Source organism: Trachurus trachurus (genome assembly GCF_905171665.1).
Source record: "Trachurus trachurus genome assembly, chromosome: 8".
Classification (NCBI taxonomy): domain Eukaryota; kingdom Metazoa; phylum Chordata; class Actinopteri; order Carangiformes; family Carangidae; genus Trachurus; species Trachurus trachurus.
In genome coordinates, this window is record NC_139905.1 from 1,129,334 (window position 1) to 1,154,731 (window position 25,398).

At 48.3% G+C, this 25,398-nt stretch overlaps 1 protein-coding gene across 2 annotated transcripts; it reads right to left on the minus strand.

Moving 5' to 3' along the window:
- Positions 1–678: 678 nt before the first annotated feature.
- fbxl19 (F-box and leucine rich repeat protein 19) lies at positions 679–24,430 on the minus strand. 2 transcript variants are annotated; one of them, XM_083977208.1, is made up of 11 exons: positions 24,283–24,430; positions 21,002–21,202; positions 15,718–15,861; positions 15,465–15,551; positions 14,364–14,549; positions 14,188–14,220; positions 10,379–11,721; positions 6,196–6,359; positions 5,358–5,519; positions 3,526–3,747; positions 679–1,512 (listed from the first exon to the last, which is right to left on the minus strand). In XM_083977208.1, the coding sequence occupies exons 2-11, from the start codon at positions 21,185–21,187 to the stop codon at positions 1,148–1,150; spliced, it is 2,892 nt and encodes a 963-aa protein (XP_083833334.1). In that variant the 5' UTR covers positions 21,188–21,202; positions 24,283–24,430; the 3' UTR covers positions 679–1,147. The 2 variants fall into 2 exon arrangements, with proteins under 2 accessions (XP_083833334.1, XP_083833333.1); XM_083977207.1 differs by having other exon boundaries at positions 10,379–11,724.
- Between the last annotated feature and the right edge of the window lie 968 nt (positions 24,431–25,398).

Below are 25,398 nucleotides of genomic sequence, written 5' to 3' on the forward strand. Positions count from 1 at the left end.
GGTACATTCTCTCTGACCTCTGACCTCAGTGATTATTCTGATACTTTTCTTCTATAAACTAAACTTTACTATTTACATTCTGCCGTTCATCAGGAGGAAACACTGATTGGCTGGCTGCCCCCCCCCCCACCCCCCCACACCCTGACCCCCCCCTCAACCCCCCTGAACCCCCCTGACCCCCCCCCCCCACCCCGGCCGTCAGGTCTGTGGTCACTGAGGGGCTTTGAACGCAACACTTTAGCTTAGCTTAGCACAAAGACTGGAAGCAGAGGGAAACTGTTAGCGCGGCCTCGGCTCTCTGACATCACACTGATGGAAACTGTGTGTGGAGGAGGAGGAGGAGGAGGAGGAGGGGGAGGAGGAGGGGGGGGGGGGGGGGGGGGGGCAAGAGCTGAGCAGGTGGACGATGATTGGTCAAAGAGTGGAAGGACGGAAGGAAGGAGGGAAGGAAGGAGGGAAGGAGAGAAGGAAGGAAGGAATGTAGGAGTGTTTGGGGGGGGGTGTGAAGGAGGAAAGGAAGGAGTGTTTGAGGGAGGGAAGGAAGGAGAGAAGGAGTGAAGGAAGGAGAGGAGGAGAAAAGGAGTGTTTGAGGGGGGGTTGAGGGAGGGAGTGAAGGAGAGAAGGAGTAGAGGAAGGAGAGGAGGAGATAAGGAGTGTTGGGGGGGGGCTGAGGGGGGGTTGAGGGAGGGAGTGAAGGAGAGAAGGAGGAGAGGAAGGAGAGGAGGAGATAAGGAGTGTTTGGGGGGGGGTGAGGGAGGGAGTGAAGGAGAGAAGGAGTAGAGGAAGGAGAGGAGGAGATAAGGAGTGTTTGGGGGGGGGCTGAGGGGGGGTTGAGGGAGGGAGTAAAGGAGAGAAGGAGGAGAGGAAGGAGAGGAGGAGATAAGGAGTGTTGGGGGGGGCTGAGGGGGGGTTGAGGGGTTCAGGTCATTTACAGTAAACTACAGATATATACACACACCCAGAATTGTACAGAGAACAAATATGTACATGCTCAGGTTCTATTAACTATTAACCACCAACGATCCCAGTACTCTGCTGCTCCTCCTCCTCCTGCTCCTCCTCCTCCAGAGGAAACGTCCACTGCTCCTCCTGCTCCTCCTGCTCCTCCTCCTCACCTGTGTGTAGTGTAGCGAGGCGTCACATGAGCTTAGCTGTTCTTCAGTAGCGTTCTGTCTTCAGGAGGACAGGAGGAGGAGGAGCAGGACGAGGAGGAGGAGGAGGAGGCCGACGTGGAGCAGGAGGAGGAGGAGGCCGAGGAGGAGGAGGAGGTGGTGGTGGTGGACGAAGCAGCGACGGTGTTGGTGGAGGAGGAGGAGGAGGAGGAGGAAGATGTGGTGGTGTTGGTGGTTGAGGAGGTGGTTGAGGAGGAGGTGGAGGAGGAGGAGGAGGGGGGGAAGGAGAGCAGCTGTCCAGTCTCAGAGGAGAGGAGGGAGCAGGAGCGCAGGTCCACCGTCTGCAGGGAGGAGCATCGCCGTAGCAACGGGACACACTGCTCCGTCACCTTCACACAACCTGACACACACACAGATAAACACACACACACACAGATAAACACACAGATACACACTGGTTAACGGCTTCACCAACTCAGATAGAAGACTTTAAGACTTAAGACTTTTATAAGAGTTAAGACTTTTCAAGACTTAAGACTTTTTATAAGAGTTAAGACTTTTTAAGACTTAAGACTTTTTATAAGAGTTAAGACTTTTATAAGAGTTACGACTTTTTAAGATTTAAGACATTTATAAGAGCTACGACTTTTTAAGACTTTGTAAGAGGTAAGACTTTTATAAGAGTTACGACTTTTTAAGATTTAAGACATTTATAAGAGTTACGACTTTTTAAGACTTTGTAAGAGTTAAGACTTTTATAAGAGTTACGATTTTTTAAGATTTAAGACTTTTATAAGAGCTACGACTTTTTAAGACTTAATACTTTAATAAGAGTTAAGACTTTTTAAGACTTTTGTAAGAGTTACGACTTTTTAAGATTTAAGACATTTATAAGAGTTACGACTTTTTAAGACTTTGTAAGAGTTAAGACTTTTATAAGAGTTACGACTTTTTAAGATTTAAGACTTTTATAAGAGTTACGACTTTTTAAGACTTAATACTTTAAGAGTTAAGACTTTTTAAGACTTAAGACTTTTGTAAGAGTTACGACATTTTAAGACTTCCGACTTTTATAAGAGTTACAACTTTTATAAGAGTTACAACTTTTATAAGAGTTACGACTTTTTAAGATTTAAGACTTTAGAAGAGTTACGACTTTAAGACTTAAGACTTTTATAATAGTTACAACTTTTTAAGATTTAAGACTTTTATAAGAGCTACGACTTTAAGACTTAAGACTTTTATAAGAGTTACGACTTTAAGACTTAAGACTTTTATAAGAGTTACAACTTTTTAAGATTTAAGACTTTTTATGACTTATGACTTTTATAAGAGTTAAGACTTTTTATGACTTAAAGGCCCCATGGCATGAAAAATGTGATTTTGGTTATTTTTTCATGCTTGGGGAGGTCTCTGGGCCACGTATATACTGTCCCATGCATCAAACTGGTCATAAACGGAGAAACACACACCGCCCATTTGTAGGAACATTCTATTTAAGACGAGCAGATAGCACTTCCTCCTTTCTGTGATGTCACACACAAGGTAACTCCGCCCACCGTGACCAGTTGTTATTTTTCAATTTCTATGAATGCAGCTTAGGTTTCAGTTACTTGCCTGTGATTGGCCTGACCACATGCCACTCTAAAACAGTCAGCCAATCAGAGGAGAGGTTCTCATTCTCTCTTCTGATTGGCCAAATGACCTGTGCCTGTTAGAACTCCAGAAAGAGGCAACAGAAAGGGGCAATATAGACGATATTAAGCAGATCACAGGTACTCAAAACCAATGATACATCTTGTTAGGGAGATCAGCAGGTAAATAAACCCAGAGAAAAGTGCACAGCATGGGGCCTTTAAGACTTTAGTAAGACATAGTAAGGAGTGTTTAGAGGGAGGGAAGGAAGAAAGGAAGGAAAAAGGGAAGGCAGTAAGGAGTGTTTAGAGGGAGGGAAGGAAGAAATGAAGGAAGGAAGGAGGAAGGAAAGAAAGAAGGAAGGAAGGAGGAAGGAAAGAAAGAGGGAAGGAAGTAAGGAGTGTTTAGAGGGAGGGGGGAAAGGAAGATAGGAAGGAAAGAGGGAAGGAAGTAAGGAGTGTTTAGAGGGAGGGAGGAAAGGAAGGAAGGAATTAAAGAGGGAAGGCAGTAAGGAGTGTTTAGAGGGAGGGAGGAAAGGAAGGAAGGAAGGAAAGAGGGAAGGAAGTAAGGAGTGTTTAGAGGGAGGGAGGAAAGGAAGGAAGGAAAGAGGGAAGGAAGTAAGGAGTGTTTAGAGGGAGGGAATGAAGGAAGAAAGGAAGGCAGGAAGGAAACTACATTCTCTGCTCCGTGTCCATTGCTGCTGTCTGAGTCTGTGATTGGTCGTCTGTTCTGATGACACCAGTCGGTTACCATGGTAACCGGCGGCCGGGCGGCTCACCTGCCAGGTTGACGTGGGTGAGGCTGTCCCTGAGCGGCGACAGCGGCGAGGACAGCGTGTGCACCGTCTGGTCCGTGACGCCGCCACACTGGCTCAGGTCGAGGCGGCTCAGGTGAGGGACGTAGCGCACCAGCAGCCGGGACGACGCGTCCGTCAGGTCCAAACCGGCCAATCGCAGCTCCGTCACGTTCTGGAAACGCCCCGCTCTGGTCTCGCCGTGAGCTGCTCGACCAATCAGAGAGCAGAGAGCAGAGACACTTCCTCAGTGACGCGTCGTTGGGATAAAAGCATCAGTTCACCTGTTAACCTGTCGCTCTCTGTCATTGGCTATCACCTGTGATGTCATCGTTACAGATCGTCTTGGGTCAATAGGACGAATCTCCTTGTTGTTTACAACTACTTCCTGGTAGAAAACCAGCATGAGAACAATAGTGACGGACGAGAGTTTCCCTATATATCTACTTTTTCATGTCATTATATCACCGTTTAGACTAATCTGATGTTTGTAAAGTTTATAAAACCAATGATTGGACAAACATTACTATTTATGTGTGCACATTTTTGTAATTAGTCATGGTTATCAGAGATTAGCCGGGCTAACGGTTAGCTACCTGTTTAACTTTAATAACTCAGTGACTCAATAAACGGTCCATGAAAAAATATTTTCTCCAGCGGATATCTGAGTTCCAACATGACTGAGCTAACTGGAGTAGTTTCATGTCGTGTCCCACAACGGGAGGGTTTTAACAGCTGACGTCCTGCTGTTAGCTTAGCTACCGCTGTTAACTTAGCTGCTGTTAGCTTAGCTACCGTTAGCTTAGCTACCGTTAGCTGTCCCTGTCAGCTGAGCCACTGATGCTTTCTAGACACCGTGATTCCCCCAAACTGAATAAATACAACACATAGCAACACAAAACACACACACAGAAATAGTAATGTTTCTTCAATCATTTCAGATTTGTCCAAACGGTGATAGGGCGTGAAAAATATGATATATAGCTAAACTCTCGTTCGTTACTATTGATCTCATTCAAATTAAGTGCTGGTTTTCTACCCGGAAGTGGAATGTAAACAACAAGGAGATTCGTTACTCTATTTAGATTAGCTACATGTAACACTTTCCACCTAACTCTCTCATTCTACATTCATAGTTATGTTTTTACATGTTGTTACTAGTATAGTCGGTTCAGTTTGTATTTTTATATATAGTAGTCAAAGCATTTTTTATCATTTAATCACTGATCGCATTTTGCCGTTAGCTGCCCGGCTAACTTAGCATACTGGCTATATGAAAATTAGAGGCTAAATAAAATTACAAACAACACTTTCATTATTTTTGTACATATTGTTATAGTTTCAGTTAGTGTTCAGTGTGTAGGCCTATATTGTGGCAAAATGCGGTCAATGATTAAATGATAAAAAATGCTTCGACTACTACATATAAAAATACAAACTGAACCGACTATACTATTAACAACATGTACAAACATAACTATGAATGTACAATGAGAGAGTTAGGTGTGTTACCTGTAGGCTAATCTAAATACAGCAGCGCTATGGTAACGATGATCGCCGGGAGTGAGCGGACCGTAACTTCTTAAACCGCAAGTACGTCACACTACATTGTGCGAGTGGTCCATAATCACTGTTTTAACGATTATTATGAATTAATTAATTTCACAACACTATGAATGGGTAAATTTAAATATAGTCAAAGTATAATGACATTTTATATTAATAGATATTTTAAATATTTATTGTCTATAATTAGTAATCAGTTCTTGATCGTCCAGGGGAAACGCTGCACTCGTCACGTCCTAAACGTGTCTCACCTGTCCTGGTGTCGGGGGGCGGGGCCAGCAGCTCCCTCAGGTGAGAGTCCTTCAGGTCCTCCACTCGGCTCAGGTCCAGCAGCCGGAGACAGGGACAGACGGCCTGGCACAGCGCCGACACCGCCGCCCACGGACAGCCGGACACGTTCAGCTCCAGCAGCCCTGAGACGGGGGAAAGACGGGGGAGAGACGGGTAAGGACAGGTGAGACAGGTGAGAGACTATATATTATGTAAAACAAAACACAAAATCAACAGTGAGGGAAAGAACATTAGCTATTACTTATTTTAAATTCAAAAGAAAAGAAACTATGTACTATAGTAAACCTTTATATTTTATTGGGGAAGTTTCATATCCATAAATATTAATTTCAGTATTATTCGCCTTCATTTAAATCGTTTTTGATTGAAGTTAATTATCATTTTAAGTCTCTTAATTTAATTACAAATAAGAAATGTATATCAATAATGAACATACATTCAGAAATGTTCAACCAATAATCTGTCACAACAGTTAGAATTATAATTCTCATGGGATTTCTCTTTTTCTCTTTTGCTTAACTGTTGTTATACTATATATCATATATGTAACTTTACTGTTGTAATGAAACGTGAGCCGGAAAAGACTGAAATGTTTGTTGCTGCTACAACTTTCAATAAAGTTTTTTAAAAAATGTGTGAGATGTGTGATGAGAGAGACATTAACTAATGTGAAACACCGTTCATCATCATTATCGTCATCAGTGACCACTGGTCCACAAGTTGTAAATATTTATAAATATAATATTAGAGAGACAGGTGAGGACAGAGAGGACAGGTGAGGCCAGGTTGCTAGGTTACCTTGCAGGCGGTTGATGAGCCACATGAGCTGCTTCTTGGAGATGTTGGTGTATCCCAGGTTGAGGGAGACGGGCTGGCGCCGGATGATGCCGCTCAGCATGGGGGGGGTGATGGAGCGCTGCCGGCTCAGGTCGATCTGGGTCCACAGACGCTTGTCACAGCACCTGGGGAGACACACAGGCTCAGCTTTCTAGAAAAAAAGTGGTCTTTTTGGTGCAACCAGGCTCTATTCAACTTAAGATAAATCAAGAATGGAACAAGGTACAAGCAAATGTTTTTTTCCCTAATTCAATAGAGAGTCTCCTCTTTCCTTTGAGCTATTTTGTGTTTTCAGAGTCATAGTACAAAATATTCTGTGGGTCTTGAAATATTACTCAAAATGCCCCAAAACGCTGGCACAAGGCACTGACCATTTTATAAAAGGGCTGGCACTCAATGAGTTAAAAAGTCATTGACCATCCCTAAAACATAAAATACTCTTAAAGGCTGAGGAGTTCCTCCTTGAACCGCCACCTTACCGTGGTGGAGGGGTTTGAGCACCCGAATGATCCTAGGAGCTATGTTGTTCGGGGCTTAATGCCCCTGGTAGGGTCTCCCAAGGCAAACAGGTCGTAGGTGACGGGTCAGACAAAGAGCGGTTCTAAGCCCCTTATGAAGAAGAAAACATCAAGCTTTCCGTAGGCTCACCACCCGCAGGAGGGTTCAGAAGGGGTTCGGTGCGTTGTGCCCTTGGTGGCGGTCTTGGGCGGGGGCCCCGACGACCCAATCCCCGAACAACGACTCTGGCTTTAGGGACATGGAATGTCACCTCGCTGGGGGGGGGGGGGGGGGGGGAGCCTGAGCTCGTGCGGGAGGTCGAGCGGTATCGGCTAGAGATAGTCGGGCTCACCTCCACGCACAGCCTGGGCTCTGGAACCAACTCCTGGAGAGAGGCTGGACTCTCTTCCACTCTGGAGTCGCCCACGGTGAGAGGCGGCGAGCTGGTGTGGGCTTGCCCATAGCTCCCCAACTCCGAGTGGTGTTTTGTTGTTGGACTTCTGTGCTAGCCACAGTCTGTCCATAACGAACACCATGTTGGAGCATAAGGGTGTCCATCAGTGCACGTGGCACCAGGACACCCTAGGCCGGAGGTCAATGATCGACTTTGTAGTCGTGTCATCTGACCTCCGGCCGTATGTCTTGGACACTCGGGTGAAGAGAGGGGCTGAGCTGTCAACTGATCACCACCTGGTGGTGAGTTGGATCCGCTGGCAGGGGAGGAAGCTGGTCAGACCTGGAAGACCCAAGCGTATCGTGAGGGTCTGCTGGGAACGTCTGGCAGAATCCCCTGTCAGGGAGGTCTTCAACTCCCACCTCCGGGAGAGCTTTGACCAGATTCCGAGGGAGGGCGGAGACATTGAGTCTGAATGGACCATGTTCTCCACTTCCATTGTTGACGCGGCCGTCCGGAGCTGTGGCCGTAAGGTCTCCGGTGCCTGTCGCGGTGGCAATCCCCGAACCCGGTGGTGGACCCCGGAAGTAAGGGATGCTGTCAAGCTGAAGAAGGAGTCCTACCGAGCCTGGCTAGCTCGGGGGACTCCCGAGGCAGCTGACGGGTACCGGCAGGCCAAGCGGACGGCAGCCCGGGCGGTCACGGAAGCAAAAACTCGGGTCTGGGAAAAGTTCGGGGAGGCCATGGAGGAGGACTACCGGTGGGGGGGAGCTGTTGACCTCGACTGGGGATATCGTCAGCCGGTGGAAGGAATACTTTGAGGATCTCCTCAATCCCACTGACACGCCTTCCGTCGAGGAAGCAGAGGCTGAGGATTCAGAGGTTGATTCATTCATCACCCAAGCTGAAGTCACTGAGGTAGTTCAGAAGCTCCTCAGTGGCAAGGCACCGGGGGTGGATGAGATCCGCCCTGAGTACCTCAAGTCTCTGGATGTTGCGGGGCTGTCGTGGCTGACACGCCTCTGCAGCATCGCGTGGCGGTCGGGGACAGTGCCTCTGGACTGGCAGACCGGGGTGGTGGTCCCTCTCTTCAAAAAGGGGGACCGGAGGGTGTGTCCCAACTATCGGGGGATCACACTCCTCAGCCTCCCGGGGAAAGTCTATTCCAGGGTGCTGGAGAGGAGAATTCGGCCGATAGTCGAACCTCGGATTCAGGAGGAACAATGCGGTGTTCTTCCTGGCCGTGGAACACTGGACCAGCTCTACACCCTCCGCAGGGTGCTCGAGGGCTCATGGGAGTTTGCCCAACCAGTCCACATGTGTTTTGTGGACTTGGAGAAGGCTTTCGACCGTGTCCCACGTGGCATCCTGTGGGAGGAGCTCCGGGAGTATGGGGTCGGAGGCCCTCTGCTGAGGGCTGTACGGTCCCTGTATGACCGGAGCAGGAGCTTGGTTCGCATTGGCGGCAGTAAGTCAGACCTGTTCCCGGTGCGTGTTGGACTCCGGCAGGGCTGCCCTTTGCCACCGGTTCTGTTCATTATTTTTATGGACAGAATTTCTAGGTGCAGCCAAGGGCCGGAGGGGGTACGGTTCGGGAGCCACTTGATTTCATCTCTGCTTTTTGCGGATGATGTGGTCTTGTTGGCTCCCTCGAGCCAGGACCTTCAGCATGCACTGGCGCGGTTTGCAGCCGAGTGCGAAGCAGCTGGGATGAGAATCAGCACCTCTAAGTCCGAGGCCATGGTTCTCGACCGGAAAAAGGTGGCTTGCACCCTCCAGGCCGGGGGAGAGTTCCTGCCTCAGGTGGAGGAGTTTAAGTATCTTGGGGTCTTGTTCACGAGTGAGGGGAGAACGGAGCGCGAGATTGACAGGCGGATCGGTGCAGCGGCCGCAGTAATGCGGTCGTTGTATCGGTCCGTCGTGGTGAAGAAGGAGCTGAGCCGAAAGGCAAAGCTCTCGATTTACTGGTCGATCTACGTTCCCACCCTCACCTACGGTCATGAACTCTGGGTCATGACCGAAAGAACGGGATCCCGGATACAAGCGGCCGAAATGAGTTTCCTCCGCAGGGTGGCGGGGCGCTCCCTTAGAGATAGGGTGAGGAGCTCTGTCACCCGGGTGGCGGGGCGCTCCCTTAGAGAGAGGGTGAGGAGCTCTGTCACCCGGGTGGCGGGGCGCTCCCTTAGAGATAGGGTGAGGAGCTCTGTCACCAGGGTGGCGGGGCGCTCCCTTAGAGAGAGGGTGAGGAGCTCTGTCACCCGGGAGGAGCTCGGAGTAGAGCCGCTGCTCCTCCACATCCAGAGGAGCCAGCTGAGGTGGCTCAGGCACCTGTATCGGATGCCCCCTGGACGCCTCCCTCGTGAGGTGTTCATGTCCCACCGGGAGGAGACCAGAGGAAGACCCAGGACACGCTGGAGTGACTACGTCACTCGGCTGGCCTGGGAACGCCTTGGGGTCCCCACGGAAGAGCTGGAGGAAGTGTCTGGGGAGAGGGAAGTCTGGGGATCCCTGCTCCGACTGCTGCCCCCGCGACCCGGACTCGGATAATGCGGTAGACAATGGATGGATGGATGAGGAGTTGTGATGTTGTTGAGAAATAAATATTAAAAATTCCGAATTTTGACTTTTTTTTAATAGACAAAATAACTTTAATTACCACACATACGCACAAAAAGTACCGAAAACAGGTACCGCTGAGTACCGGTACCGTATCGATTCATGTGAAGGTACCCATCCCTAGTCATAGGTGTGATTGTGTCATAGGTGTGATTGTGTTATAGGTGTGATTGTGTCATAGGTGTGATTGTGTCATTGATGTGATTGTGTCATAGGTGTGATTGTGTGATAGATGTGATTGTGTTATAGATGTGATTGTGTTATAGATGTGATTGTGTGATAGATGTGATTGTGTCATAGGTGTGATTGTGTGATAGATGTGATTGTGTCATAGGTGTGATTGTGTGATAGATGTGATTGTGTTATAGATGTGATTGTGTCATAGGTGTGATTGTGTGATAGATGTGATTGTGTTATAGATGTGATTGTGTTATAGATGTGATTGTGTCATAGGTGCGATTGTGTCAGTCATAGATGTGATGCTATCATAGGAGTGATGATGTCCTAGATGTGACGAGGTAATAGATGTGATGATGTCATAGGTGTGATGAAGTGAGGATGTCATAGGTGTGATGAAGTGATGATGTCATAGGTGTGATGAAGTGATGATGTCATAGGTGCGGTGATGTCACCTACCAGCGGCTCCATGTGCGACACACCCTCATGCAGACGCAGAGCTCTCGGTGGCTCAGGAAGCTGAAGACTCGCAGCCAGGTGTCGCGGGTCACGATGTGCGAGGCGCCGCCGGCGAGCGGCAGGGCGCTGGGCTCGGGGCAGGCGGGCGGCGGCCGCACCAGGTGGCGCTCCATCTGCACCGGCCGCGGCGGCGAGGGCACGGCGGGCGGGCTGCGCTTCATCATCTGCGAGCGCGGCGCGAGGCGGGACGGCTGCGAGCACGGAGACGCCGCCATCGCCGACATCATCAGGCCGCCGCCGCCGCCGTTGGAGGTGGGGAGGGAGGAGGAGGAGGAGGAGGAGGAGGAGGAGTTCCTGGACGCCTGGTTCTTGCTGTTGCTACGGATCTTGTTGCCACGGCTCCCACCGCCGCCGCCGCCCTTGGTCCCGCCCCCTCCACCACCGTGTCTGTGATTGGTCAGAACTCCGCTGGCGTTCTCCTTCTCCCCGCCACCTTCCCTCCCGCCGCCCGTCCCTCCTCGTGTCCGCCCGTTCCGCGCCTCCTGCCCGTTGCTGCGCTGCTTCGCCGGGAAGCCGCCGCCGCCGCCGTCGTGCTGCGAGGACGGAGGCATCTGATTGGACGAGAGGGGCGAGGGCGGGGGGAGGGAGGAGGCGTTCTTACGGGTCCGGTCCTCCTCCTCGCCAACGTCCAACAACATCGCTCCTTTCCGTCCTCGCGGCGGCGGCCCCGCCTCTCTCCTCCGGGCCTTGTCTCCTCCCGGCTCCTCCTCGCGCTCCTCCTCCTCCCCCCGCCCCCCTCCCCCCTCCCCCTCCGACTCCTCGCTGGCGCTGAAGCCGAGCTCCGCCAGACGCCGCTCCCGCTCCCGCTCCCTCTCCCGCTCGCTGCGACTCCTCTCCCGCTCCGCCCGACCGCCGCCGCTGCTGCTGTTGTTGCCGTAGGCGACGACGGGGGGAGGAGGAGGGGGCGGGGCCGGGGAGGAGGAGGACGGCGAGGAGCCCCCTCCCCCCTGCTCCCCCCCCCTCAGGGACTCGTCGTCGTCGGAGTCGGACTCGGAGTCGGACTCGGAGCTGGAGGAGGAGGAGGAGGAGGAGTCGGCGCGGCGTTCCAGCAGACACATCCTCTTGAAGCGCTCCAGTTTCTCCCGGTGGTGGGAACGCTGGTCGGCGCTCGACGTGCCGCCCGCTGCTCCCGCCCCCCCTCCGCCACCGCCGCTGCCGCCACCGCCGCCGGGCTGAGATGAAGATGAAGAAGAGGAGGAGGAGGAGGAGGAGCCCAGCGGTCCGGCGGCTCCTCCCCCGGCCGAGGAGGCGGGGCCGTTGGACTCGGGCGCTTCCTGTTTGGGCTTCTGGCGGAGAGACGCTCACATTTAGTCACAGCACAGAAGGAAACACCTCAGTGGCAGACATCCCATAATGACCCTTCACTAAGCCCCACCTCCCTTGCTTACTGTCACTATGTCTGTCAAGCTTTCACTCTCGCCATGCTCCTCTAAGACACATGGGTTGTGTCCGAAACCCCTCCCTCATTCCCTCCTCCCTCCTCCTGAATTCAATATAGTGACTCACTGGTCAAATGAAAAAACACCATGGTAACGGCCAGTGTAGCAACATTATTGCATTATTTGGTAGCTACACCGGTCACTACTTCATTTATTTGGTAGCTACACCGGTCACTACTTCATTTATTTGGTAGATACACCGGTCACTACTGCATTTATTTGGTAGCTACACCGGTCACTACTTGCATTTATTTGGTAGCTACACCGGTCACTACTGCATTTATTTGGTATTTGGTAGCTACACCGGTCACTACTTGCATTTATTTGGTAGCTACACCGGTCACTACTGCATTTATTTGGTAGCTACACCGGTCGCTACTTGCATTTATTTGGTAGCTACACCGGTCACTACTTCATTTATTTGGTAGCTACACTGGTCACTACTGCATTTATTTGGTAGCTACACCGGTCACTACTTGCATTTATTTGGTAGCTACACCGGTCACTACTTGCATTTATTTGGTAGCTACACCGGTCGCTACTTGCATTTATTTGGTAGCTACACCGGTCACTACTGCATTTATTTGGTAGCTACACCGGTCGCTACTTGCATTTATTTGGTAGCTACACCGGTCACTACTTCATTTATTTGGTAGCTACACCGGTCACTACTGCATTTATTTGGTAGCTACACCGGTCACTACTGCATTTATTTGGTAGCTACACCGGTCACTACTTGCATTTATTTGGTAGCTACACCGGTCACTACTGCATTTATTTGGTAGCTACACCGGTCACTACTTGCATTTATTTGGTAGCTACACCGGTCACTACTGCATTTATTTGGTAGCTACACCGGTCGCTACTTGCATTTATTTGGTAGCTACACCGGTCACTACTTCATTTATTTGGTAGCTACACCGGTCACTACTTGCATTTATTTGGTAGCTACACCGGTCACTACTGCATTTATTTGGTAGCTACACCGGTCACTACTTGCATTTATTTGGTAGCTACACCGGTCACTACTTGCATTTATTTGGTAGCTACACCGGTCACTACTGCATTTATTTGGTAGCTACACCGGTCACTACTTGCATTTATTTGGTAGCTACACCGGTCACTACTGCATTTATTTGGTAGCTACACCGGTCACTACTTCATTTATTTGGTAGCTACACCGGTCACTACTGCATTTATTTGGTAGCTACACCGGTCACTACTTCATTTATTTGGTAGCTACACCGGTCACTACTGCATTTATTTGGTAGCTACACCGGTCACTACTGCATTTATTTGGTAGCTACACCGGTCACTACTGCATTTATTTGGTAGCTACACCGGTCGCTCTGGGCCGCTGTGGTAACGGCGATCCGTGACCGCAATGCATGATGGGATATCTTGCTCCGGTTAGTGACCATCGGATGTTCACTACATTTCGCGGTGAATTGTGGGATAGATTCAGTCACTATATAGTGAACATTAATAATCACTAAACATTCGGACACCACTACAACAACTGGCCACTAGATAGAGAATAGGGGGGATTTCGGACACAGCCATGGAGTTTCCAGCAACATTGGCGAGCAGCAACAAGGAACAAGGAGTAACTGTTTTCCATCAACCCACAAGGACTTGGTTTTCAAAGTCCTTGAGAGTGTTCAACAAGGTCCCCAAGTTCTTCTTGAAATTTTACCACTTTTTCTAGAATTTTTTAACTTTTTATTTTTGGGGGGAGAAATTTTTACCACTTTTTTATTTTATTTTTTATTTTACCACTTCTATCTCCAAATTTGAAAAAACTTTTTAGACATTTTACCACTTTTTTTTTTTTTTTTTTTTAACAGAAATCTTACCACTTTTCTTTCTTTTTTTTTACAGAAATGTTACCACTTTTTCTAGAATTTTTTAACTTTTTATTTTTGGGGGAAAAAATGTTACCACTTTTTTTAAAAATAGAAATCTTTCTTATTTTTTACCACTTTTTTCTAGAGTTGTCTTTAAAACTTTACCAGTTTTCTAGAAGTATCGGTGTTGAGCTTGCACATCGCTTCAGCACATTGTTCTCTGCTTAAAGTTTGACAGACCTCTTGCGCATAGTTACGGTTGCTAACCTAGGATTGGACAGTAGCCGTTTGAGGGAGGGGCTTAGCGAACGGTCAATAACCAATATTAAAGGAGCTCAGTCGCTAAACTTTATTTAAGCTGTCCACACTGACAGCTCAATAAAGTTTCACTTTGTTTGTCCACAGTGAGGTGTGTGTGTGTGTGTGTGTGTGTGTGTGTGTGTGTGTGTGTGTGTGTGTGTACCTTTTTCAGACGTTTCTCGTGAGCTCCTTTCGTCTGCAGGAAACAAGAGAGAGTCAGTAACCTTCAAAATAAAAGCCCTGCAGTGAGGCCTCTGTGCTTCATGTCACTGTATTCAGGCTTTTATTGTGAAGCAGCAGCTTGTACTCAGGAAGTCCTGCATCGCCGTGGTTACGTACCTTCTTCTTGGGCCCAGAGTCCTGCGGCAGCTCCTTCTCCTTCTTCCTCTTGTGCCCCCCCTCGGTCCGCCCCCCCTCGTCCACGGAGGGGGGGGCTTTCTTCTTAGGGGGGGGGTCGTCGGTCAGCTTCCAGCGACCGACCTCGCCGTTGTCCAGCCGCCGCTTCCCCGAGCCGTCCGCCTGGTCCTGCACACACACACACACACACACACACACACACACACACACACACGGTCAGCACATGGATTATTAACGATTATCAATTGGATTTTCTATTATTATCGATTATTGATTTTCAATACATCACAAACTTATTGTACCATTAAAAAACAGTCAACTGCTGAATTACTTAACTTCTCTTTTACTGAGTTTGACCTCACTGCACCTTCAATTTGTGTAGTGCATAGATGTAACTTCCAAATTATTATTCCTTTTTATTTATTTCCTATATTATTTTTTTTGTTTTAGATGTATGGTAGTCTTTACAATCAAAAGAACAACACAGAAACGAGGGTTAGGGTCTACGCTGTCTACGGTCCTAAAGGTGAAGTCAACAGGAACTTATGGACGAAGAAAAAGTAGTAGTGGAAGTGTAAACATTTTATGACACCACACACTCCTGAATGGGATTTCTTGGTTTCCCTCATCATCAAACTCATCAAATACACAATCCAACAGAGATAATAACACAACGTTACCACACAGAGTTGTTTTAGAGGGAAATTCATGTAAAACCTCTGATGCACGTTGCCTTCAGGGACAGTTTTTCATCAACAGTCTCTGTATTTCCCTCTAAAACAACTCTGTGTGGTAACGTTGTGTTATTATCTCATAGCGTGGTGAATGTGCAGCTCACAACTTGTCCACCAGAGCGTTGTGGAGTTGTTGGATTGTGTATTTGATGAGTTTGATGGAGGGAAACCAAGAAATCCCATAATGAGCCTCCGTAGCGTAGCTCTGAGCAGCTCACGGCTCTTGCACCGACAATTAAAGGTAACGAACCTACTGCTATGACTATAGGGATTATGGTGATGGGCCAGTTTGACTAAATGTTGAACTATCCCTTTAAAACCCTGGTGAAAGGTGGAAGCAGCGACTCACCTTACTGGTCTTGCCCTCCTTGTGGCACTTGGGACACTCCCAGCAGTTTGGGATCTCGTCGTTGATGATTCCTTCAGCTTTGCCCATCTGAGGAGGCGATGACATCATCAATACCGTATCAATAATACCCAACAGACACAAAGTATTGATTGATTGATTGATTGATTGATTGATTGATTGATTGATTGATTGATTGATTGATTGATTGATTGATTGATTGATTGATTGATGTGTGATTGAGGCTGGGTCTGACCTTGAGGCAGCTGGGGTGGATGATCTCGTTACAGATGGTGCACTCCATCAGGGAGAGGCTGAACTTCTCCTCCTCAGAGTCCACCGTGTCCTCCTTCCCCGCCTCGCCGCACGCAAAGCACACCGCCGTGTGAGGCAACACCGGCTGAGGGACGGAGGGACAGACAGACAGGTTAGAGACAGACAGGTTAGAGACAGACGGACAGACAGGTAGAGACAGGTGAGTCAGTGTTTCTTTTGTTTCATTTATTCTTGATGCTTTGGCAACATACCGTGAAATCCGGACTACAGAGCACCTGAGTATAAGCCGCACCAGCTAAATTTTAAAAGAAAATACATTTCGTACACATATAGGCCGCACTTGAATATAAGACGCAGGTTTTTCATGTTGTAACATGAGATATTTACACAGAAAGACAGTAGGAACTGTGACAGTCCGCTCGCCTTTACTCTGTTCTGGTTACGCTCCTCTCCTCCATGTGCATCTGTTGACAACGAAAAATCAATAAATGGAGCGGTGGATAATGTTACATAACATATACGATGTTACGGCGTGTGTGTTTGTGTACTCTTAACCTTCATGAACAAAACATTATGGTTTACAAAGTATGTTACGTTTGTGTTGCGGTGCAGCAGAGACGAGAGCTGGGACACCGGGGCGGCGACCGAGTAACTACACTGATGTTGAAGGTTGGTTTTCAGCCCTGAGACGTCAGGTGAAGACAAAGAGCCTCCATTCTCACTCGTAACAAGTCATAAGTCTAGTTAACCATCACAATCTACTCCGGAGCTTTTTAATTAAGGTAAAAATGTAGCAGAGCCACGGGGGAAATCCTGCTTAGTTCCTCTTTAAGACGCTTTCTTTCTAACTGTGCCTGAAAATCGGCAGAACGGCACCAACACGGCATCAACAGACAGTAACATGCCTGGTTAGAAAATAAAACACTGCACCAACACTCTAAACTAGTGTCTTCTTCGGTGCATAATCTTTCCCCACAAGTCTGTCTCACTTGTGCTTCCTGCTAGAGCGCCCCCCGGAGGCCGTTAGCCAGTAAACATCTATAAATTAGCCGCAGGGTTCAAAGCATGTGAAAAAAGTAGCGGCTTATAGTCCGGAAATTACGGTAGTTCTCGTAACATTCATGCCAATAAAGCAAATTTAAATTGAACGGAGGTAGAGAGAGAGACAGGTGAGTGGGTGAGGTGGTTGTTCTCCTCTGACCGGCCACCAGGGGGCGTCGCCTCAGAACGGAACAATAGACACATCAATGATATGAACACCAGCACATCTCCAGGCTGTGTGTGTGTGTGTCTGTGTGTGTGTGTGTGTGTGTAAGCATCTCTATGAAACCACGGCGATGGATGGATCAAAGCCAACTCGCAGCTCCAGCAACCATCTCTGGTTACCATGGAAACCCAGCATCGTCGCCTGCTGGGCTCCAGCTCTCTGCTGCTATTTGAAGAATCCACACAAATAAAAACATCACACCTTCAGTTTGAAGATGGGTTTAGTGTGTGTGTGTGTGTGTGTGTGTGTGTGTGTGTGTGTGTGTGTGTGTGTGTGTGTGTGTGTGTGTGTGTAGGTGTGTGTGTGTGTAAATAAATGTGTGTTTCCTACAGATGTTGAGGTCCAACATCTGTTTCTGTCATTTCTGCATCAATGTGATAAACTCTGATTGGTTGGATGAAGTGTGTGTGTGTGTGTGTGTGTGTGTGTGTGTGTGTGTGTGTGTGTGTGTGTGTGTGTGTGTGTGTGTGTGTGTGCTACACTAGGTTTGTTCGGTGGTTATTTGAACACGTCCTGTCTCTTCACATCCTGCTGAGTTGATGAACATGTGACTTCTACTGAGCCAACAGGAAGACGGCTGAGGTGCTGCACACACACACACACACACACACACACACACACACACACACACACACACACACACACACACACACACACACACACACACACACACACACACACACACACACACACACACACACACACACACACACACACACACACACACACACACACACACACACACACTCTACAGACACACACACTCTCTAGAAAGTATCTCATGTTTTTACTGGTTTAACTAAATGCAGCTGATGAAGGTGACTCCACCAGAGCAGCGCTGACTGACTGATGTTTCTGATAATAACATAGAAACATAGAAAACACTGTCGTTGTTCTGTATCAGTAATAACTAGTGAAATGTGAATTATAGAGTAGAGAGCCGAAGCGGAAGCAGGAAGTAGTATAGCGTCGTCATGGGAACTCAACGATCTCCATGTGAGTGAACGGGAGTCAAAGTTTTATTTCTAATGTGAGTGAATAGTGTGATGATAAAACTCTCTGAGCTTTGACCTCTACCTGTTTAAAACACCAGGGTTCATGAAGAGAAACCAGCAGTTTGTTGTCAAACTGTTGTAGAATAAAACTCCTTAGAATCCGTAACCATAGAGACTCCAGGTGGCGTAGTGACGTCACCACACGGCGCCCTTAGATCTGTCGTCCTAGAGCGTCGTCACTAGATGCACATGATCAACCGTTTACCCCATAACAAGACCTTTGACCCATTAAAGCAGATATCAGCTTCACGGCCGTTTCGGCTAATGCTGCGTTCAAGGCAGGCTTTTGAAACCGTAAGTTACAGCTTCAAGTCACAACTACGACTTGGTAGCGTTCCAGGTAACCCGTAGCTCGTGTTTTTACCATCCTGTTGTCTGTGAAAGTTCCCTATAACGGCCACTCGTAACTTCCGACCCGTGAACTCGTACCAGATCGAACTGGTATGACTTCACAGGAAGGAAAAACACAAAGTACGAGTTTCTTTGAACGCACCATGAGTTAGCAGCCCCCGCCCTTGTCAGGCATCAATTGGTCCTCGTGCTACGTCACCACATTCACGCGCATCCCTTGGCTGCACACACAGCCCTTCATGCCGTTCTCTCTCCTCATTGGATAACACTTGTATCCCACAAGGAAAATGTTCTCCTCGGGTTACAGCAGAGCAGAGTGACGGAGAGACTCGTGTTTAGGCTGAAATACTTCATGTAAGTGATTGCTGACGGAAAATAGGACTATTTAGGACTTATATTAACAAAAACATTCCACTGATATCTGCTTTAACACTATCGGTTTTTAATTATTTTTTTGTATTAGCTCCTTATGTCGTCAGCTCATGGTGACGTGTCGACACCTGCAGACTTCACCTGCCTTCAGTCGTATTTCACAGCAATAAGTCCCACAGGACTGACAGTATGAGCAGCAGCAGCAGCAGCAGCAGCCATGAAGGAAGCTCAGACAATACATGAAGCTACACGGTAGACTTGTAGTCAAGACCGCCTGAACCGAGACTAAGACCAGTTGAGCTAAAAGACCGAGGCCGAGAACGAGACCAAAAAACACCAACTAGTTCCACCATATTTTGCTATTCTACATGAGTTGTAGAACGCAGGGATGCAAACGGGTCAGGACCAAAAAAGAGAGGAATTGTCTGGGGGGGGGGGGGGGGGGGGATAATCAGAGACAACCATGAATGAGTTCGCCTCAGTTTCACGTGATTGTCACTGTCAGCCTGTTAGAAAAACATTTTACTGACCCGAGCTGAGACGCTGAGACCCCCCCCTCCTCCCAAAAACAAAAACTCTTTGGATCTGAACGATTCACACAAGTCACCTCATTGGTCATGAAAAAAGCGAGTTTCGCTTTTCGGCCGCTGTTTGCATCCATGAGAACGTGAGAGGACGAGCGCCAACGCGTCTGTGTCACAAAAAGCCTGTGATTGGTTCCACTAGAAGGGGGCGCATAAGTAATGATATCCAAAAACAAAGCATGGCTGCCTGGATGTTGTAGGCTACGAATCCCTTCCAGACCGTTCGGCCAGTCCCAGACATTGTGAGACCGAGAGACCCGAGACCGAGACCACAAAAAAGACCGGTCTCAAGAACTACAGGTCTACTACACGGACGTAGATGTGCATCACCTGTAACTATGGCGCTGAGAAAATGAAAACAATAAAAGAAGAATAGATAATCTCCAGCCTGTTCACCTGCAGCTCCACAGAGGAGCTGTCAGAGCTCTGCTGCTCCTTCAGCCTGCTGTTTGGCTGCTGCTTTATATAAACACACTTCTATTGGACCATCTAACCTCCATATGAACCATCAGCTGAGACAGAGCACGTGTGTGTTTAACGGCAAAAAACAAAAAATTGGAGTGATCGTTTTTTGTTTTTTTTGCCGTGCGCCACCAGCATCATAATCTTATCGGTTAGCGGTTAATAATCAGTTAACGAGCGTCGGTTATCGGTCAGAAAAAACAGTCAAAATGTGCATCTCTAGTTGTCACACTAAAAACATTCTTCTGTTGCCGTTTGACAACAACCTGCTGGTTTCTCTTCATGAAGCGTGGTGTTTTAAACAGGTAGAGGTCAAAGCTCAGAGAGTTTTATCATCACACTATTCACTCACATTAGAAATAAAACTTTGACTCCCGTTCACTCACATGGAGACTTTTTCAGAGTTGAGTTCCCATGGCGACCAATGTTCCCTCTAATTTTCAAAACTCCTGAGCAGAAATTCAACTCCCTGATGAGCTGCTGGAGCGACTGTGAGCGACAGCTGAAACGTACGTCCACATGCTGGTGCTCTGGCCTCATCTCTACAACTCCACATATCAATACTATTGGCTATTACTATAATGATTAATAACAGATTATTTTGACAACATTACCTAGGCTGCTCCATATCTAGGTCAGTAACAAAATACTAGATTGTTTTGGCAAAATAGATTTTGCATTTATTGCCATATGAACAATTATGTCAAAAAATAACTAACATCAAGTTGGTGTCATCAACTCTTGGCACTGAAGCATCTTGATATGAACAGTAATAATAATTCTCAAGCAAAAACGTAAATCATAGTTGCACTACAGACCACGGTTCAGGTCATAGCTACATTTCACAATTCGAAGCCACATGAGGGAGAAATGAACAGTAAACTAGTCGGGGATATTTGAGTGTGCAACTTTTTTTGTCTTCTGGGCAAAGAGGAGGAGCAGTAAAACACCTGAGAGGGAACAGTGGTGGCGACGTTACTTCCTGCTTCCTCTGAGGCTCTATAACGTCTCTCTGTCCGACTGCTCAGATCTAAAAGCTCGTCGGAGATGAGGAGCGTTCAGGACCACGGACAGGACATCCCAGCCAGACACAGAGCAGGTTGTGGGCTTACAGGGTGTGTTACCATAGCAGCCAACAGTGTGTGTGTGTGTGTGTGTGTGTGTGTGTCTCACCGCGGTGCACTGCCTCAGCAGACAGGACTGCTTCATGCGGCCGGGCCCTCCGAACTTCTTCATGTCCTTACAGAAGTGACACTCTCCACACTCGGTCCTCATGCAGGCCTGGCAGCGCCGGCAGCGCGTCCGCCTGCGCCTCGCCCCCCCGCCGGCCCCCCCACCCAGCGCCTTACTGCCCGACATCCCACAACAAGTCAGCTGGTAGGGAGAGGGAGAGAGGAGAAAGAGAGAGGAGAGAGTTAGTACTCGTAGTTCATATTAAATGATGATAACACATAATAAAGAAATGAAAAACAACAATATTATATATCATATCAACAGCAGCTTTAATGTCTCTCTAGTCTCAGGGCAGAGTCTTCCTCCTTCAGCTGTTGTTAACATTTCCATGTTTCTCACATTCTCTGTTGTAAACTGTTTTCTTGTCTGTAACAACATCTCTGTCCCGTCTGATCCCTCCTCTGTTGCTCACCCTGAGCTTTCTCCTGGTTTTCCCTGTTAAAAGGGTTTTCCATGGAGTTTTTCCTCAGTGGATGTGAGGGTCTAAGGACAGAGGATGTTGTTATGATGGGATGTAAAGCCCTTTGAGACAAACTGGTGGTAAAAAACGGGCTATACTAATAAAACTGCACTAAAAGTCTTGCCTTAGGAATCTTTACGGTTAATTAATTGTGGCGTTTAATACCACGATTAATTGTGAAAACAAGAAGTAACAGTGACATCACAGGCGTCATGTTGGTCTGGTCATTGATCTGATCGACTGATCGATCGGCTGCTGATTGATCAGTTCTGACGCTACGCAGCTGAGCAGTGTGTGTGTGTCTGCTGTGTTTTCAGTCTCACACACACACACACACACACACACACGTGGCTGTGTTTTGGTGTGACCGGCGATGGGGGGCGGGGCTTCACCACACACACCTGCCGACTCCGTTCTACTCTGAAAAGCCTCAGTCTGTCTTTTACTTTGAAAACTCTCGGGATGTTTTATTTTGAAAATCAGTTGAGGGTTGGACATGACGATGTTGTCGACACGTTGCGGCGGCGGGGGCTTCTGATTGGCTCTGACGGGCGCCTCTCTCCCTACGTGATGATGTCGTCACGGTGACCGGTGTTCACTCACAGCTGATTGTTTTTTTAACCGATCATTGATCAGAAGCATTGTCTGCTCTGACGCATCCCCACAGGTGAGTCCTGCTCTCCATCACACCTGTGGAGACGCCGAGTTATTGATCAGTGTCAGCTTTAAAGGGATAGTTCACCCGGAATTCAAATTTCACTCATTATCTCCTACTCCCCCTCATGTGGACTAAGGGCTGGGAGAAGTTTCAGAGTCCTCCGTGGCTTCTCTGAGTTCCAGGGGGTCTCGGCGTAGCAGTGCATGTCCATATGACGGTTGAGAACGGAGCTCACTTTTCTTCGTAACAAAAAGACACACCAAAAAACATCCCAATACCTCCATGCTGCTCGTATGTAATGTCCCTCTGGTATTGAAGCCCCAACATGAGAAATTGTTCCGAAAAAAAATTAAATAAGTCTATATTTTAAAGGGACAACGAGGAGTTTCTATCTGGTTATAAAAAGTCTGATATTAATGTGGATGAATCTCCGTTACCACTTGTTAATGGTCCATTTTAGATAAATCTATGGTTTTGTCTCTATGGTTATTTTGTTATTATTAGTGGTGGTGGAAATGCTGGGCGAGCCGACCAGCGTTTCTTTACTTTCGGTTTCGTGGCGAGTCATGAGAATAACGCCGCCGTATGAATCTCCGTTTATGGTGGGAACTACGACGGTATGTGATCGTCTTCCAACCTCTGACTTTAATTCTTGATGAATGAAAACATGAGTCTGTCTTGCACCGGTCAAAGAATTTCACGGTGCGGAGGCTCATAAATGTAGTGTGAAGACACTTCGCTTTAACAAAACTCCTGGTTGTCCCTTTAAGTTAAAAAAAGATAATGTTGGAACCGTATCGGCAGATCTGCGCCAAAATAGAGGTAAATAACTTTGAATTGGTAGTTCACGGCTACGCAAATCACGCGACATTCCGGCAGAGCAACACTGGGAGCTTCCTCTGCAAACAAGCTTAAAATATAGACTTATTTAATTCCTTTCGGAACAATTTCTCATGTCGGGGCTTCAATACCAGAGGGACATTACAGACAAGCACTATGGAGGTATTTGGATGTTTTTTGGTGTGTCTTTTTGTTACGAAGAAAAGTGAGCTTCGTTCTCAACCGTCATATGGACATGCACTGCTACGCCGAGACCCCCTGTAACTCAGAGAAGCCATGGAAATTTGAATTTTGGGGGGAACTATCCCTTTAAATCTGACAGAAATCATCTAAAACCCTGTGTTCCCTCTGGTCCTGCAGACATGTCTCTCTGCTGCTTCCTGACGTTTTATGGACAAATGGAAGATCAATAACAGGTCCGTTCAGTCATGATCCAAATATAATTGATCAGTGAATGGGAGCTGATCAGAGAGTCTGTGATCGAACTGTCAGTCCAACAGCAGCTGCAACACAACCATTCACACCTTATCAATACTTTAATATTGTGTAGCATAGCTGAACAGAGCAGGTTATGGGCTCACAGCAGCAGCAGCAGCAGAGGTTGTTGACATGAGAGGAACTCAACACTTCACAATGATCGATTAAACTGACAGCTATTTTACAGCAGCTAACTGAAACATTTGCCGATTATTGATCCGTGCTGAGTGATCGATCCGTGGACACTAGATCCAGGAGGCCTCCCCCCTCCCCTCCTCACATGCCCCCAGATGATCCGGATGATCGATCACTGATCAACCTGCAGCACAACAATAATGGAGCTGCGCATCTGGCTCCACTTGGGAGATGATGCTAACGGCTAGCGGCTAACAGCTAGCAGCTAGCCCCGTCAGTCTAGTCACTCACTGCGGCCGAACATGAGGCACCTGCGGCCGGATTACACACCGACCGACACAGGCTCGGTGATTAAACATCCACACATCTGTACTGACACATCTGTACCCCCCCTCCCCCCCATTTAAAACGGTATCAGCGCTACGCTACGGATGCTAACCTGCTAGCACCAGGCTAACAACAGTCCGTGACGCTTCCTCTTTCATTATGTTTCATGATGTGTGTGGAAACCAAACCCAAACCAAACCCCCCCACTGGACACATGAGGGGGTGGTGGGGGGGGGCAACACCTGTGTGGCACCGACCGACCCCCCCCACCCCACCCCCCCAGTCCGTCAGGTGCTGCTGCAGGTGCTGCTCACTACTACTCACCTCTTCGTATCAGGTCGCATGCTCCTCGGTGGTCGCTCATTAGAAACAACAGTTAGCCACCAGTTAGTTAGCCGACAGTTAGCTCCAGCTACAGCTCCAGCTCTCCAGCGCTTCCTTGTTCCTCCTCCCTCCGCCCGCCGGCTGCTGCTGCAGGCTGTTAGCTCCGTTAGCCCCGGGCTTGGTGCTGCTGTTAGCTCCGTTAGCTCCGGACTGTTGCTGCTGTTAGCTCCGTTAGCTCCGGACTGCTACTGTTGTTGCTGCTGTTAGCTCCGTTAGCTCCAGGTTTGATGCTGTTAGCTCAGTTAGCTCCGGACTGTTGCTGCTGTTAGCTCCGTTAGCTCCGTTAGCTCCGGACTGTTGCTGTTGTTAGCTCCAGGTTTGGTGCTGTTAGCTGCGGACTGCTGTTGCTGTTAGCTTCGTTAGCTCCAGGTTTGTTGCTGTTAGCTCCGTTAGCTTCGGACTGTTTCTGCTGTTAGCTCCGTTAGCTCTGTTAGCTCCAGGTTTGGTGCTGTTAGCTTCGTTAGCTCCAGGTTTGTTGCTGTTAGCTGCGGACTGCTTCACACGCGTCCCATCGCTGTAGCCTCTTGGTGGTGGTGGTGGTTTGGTTGCGTTAGCTCCCGGGGGCTAAAGCTATAATAGATAGCTACAGCTAACGAGGCTAACTGCTGTGGCTTTAATGTCTCGATTACCCAAACTGATCGATATCGATAAGTGAAGGGCGCAGTGAGTCGTGCCCATTCACTCCTCTCTCTCTCTCTCTCTGTCTGTCTCTCCAGTGTGACTCTACCTCTCTCTCCCTCCTCAGCGCGTTACAACGTGTTCCTCTGCTCCTCTTCCCGGGAGGAGGAGGAGGAGGAGGGGGGAGGGAGGAGTGACTGAGTGTGTTGGTGGTGGTGGTGGAGGTGGAGGTGTGGGGGGGTCAAAACACCATGCAAAACACCTACAAACGGCTCTGTTACTGTAGCAGCAGCAGTGGTTTTATTAGTATAATAATAATAACCCTCCGCAGGAACTAGGGCCGCTCATATTATAATGACTGACTGAGTTGTAGCTGCTATTGTTCTCCGGCTCTATTGTTGCTGCTGCTGCTGCTGCTGCTGCTGCTGCTCGGTGTTG

What these genes read in the sequence shown, in the direction of transcription:
- fbxl19 (XM_083977207.1), bottom strand. Translation starts at nt 21,187, where the DNA reads ATGTCGGGCAGTAAGGCGCTGGGTGGGGGGGCCGGCGGGGGGGCGAGG. An exon ending in TGCTGAGGCAGTGCACCGCG is followed by an intron (nt 15,862 to 21,001) that starts GTGAGACACACA and finishes TCCGTCCCTCAG; the next exon opens with CCGGTGTTGCCTCACACGGC. An exon ending in GCTCATCAACCGCCTGCAAG is followed by an intron (nt 5,520 to 6,195) that starts GTAACCTAGCAA and finishes CCCCCGTCTCAG; the next exon opens with GGCTGCTGGAGCTGAACGTG.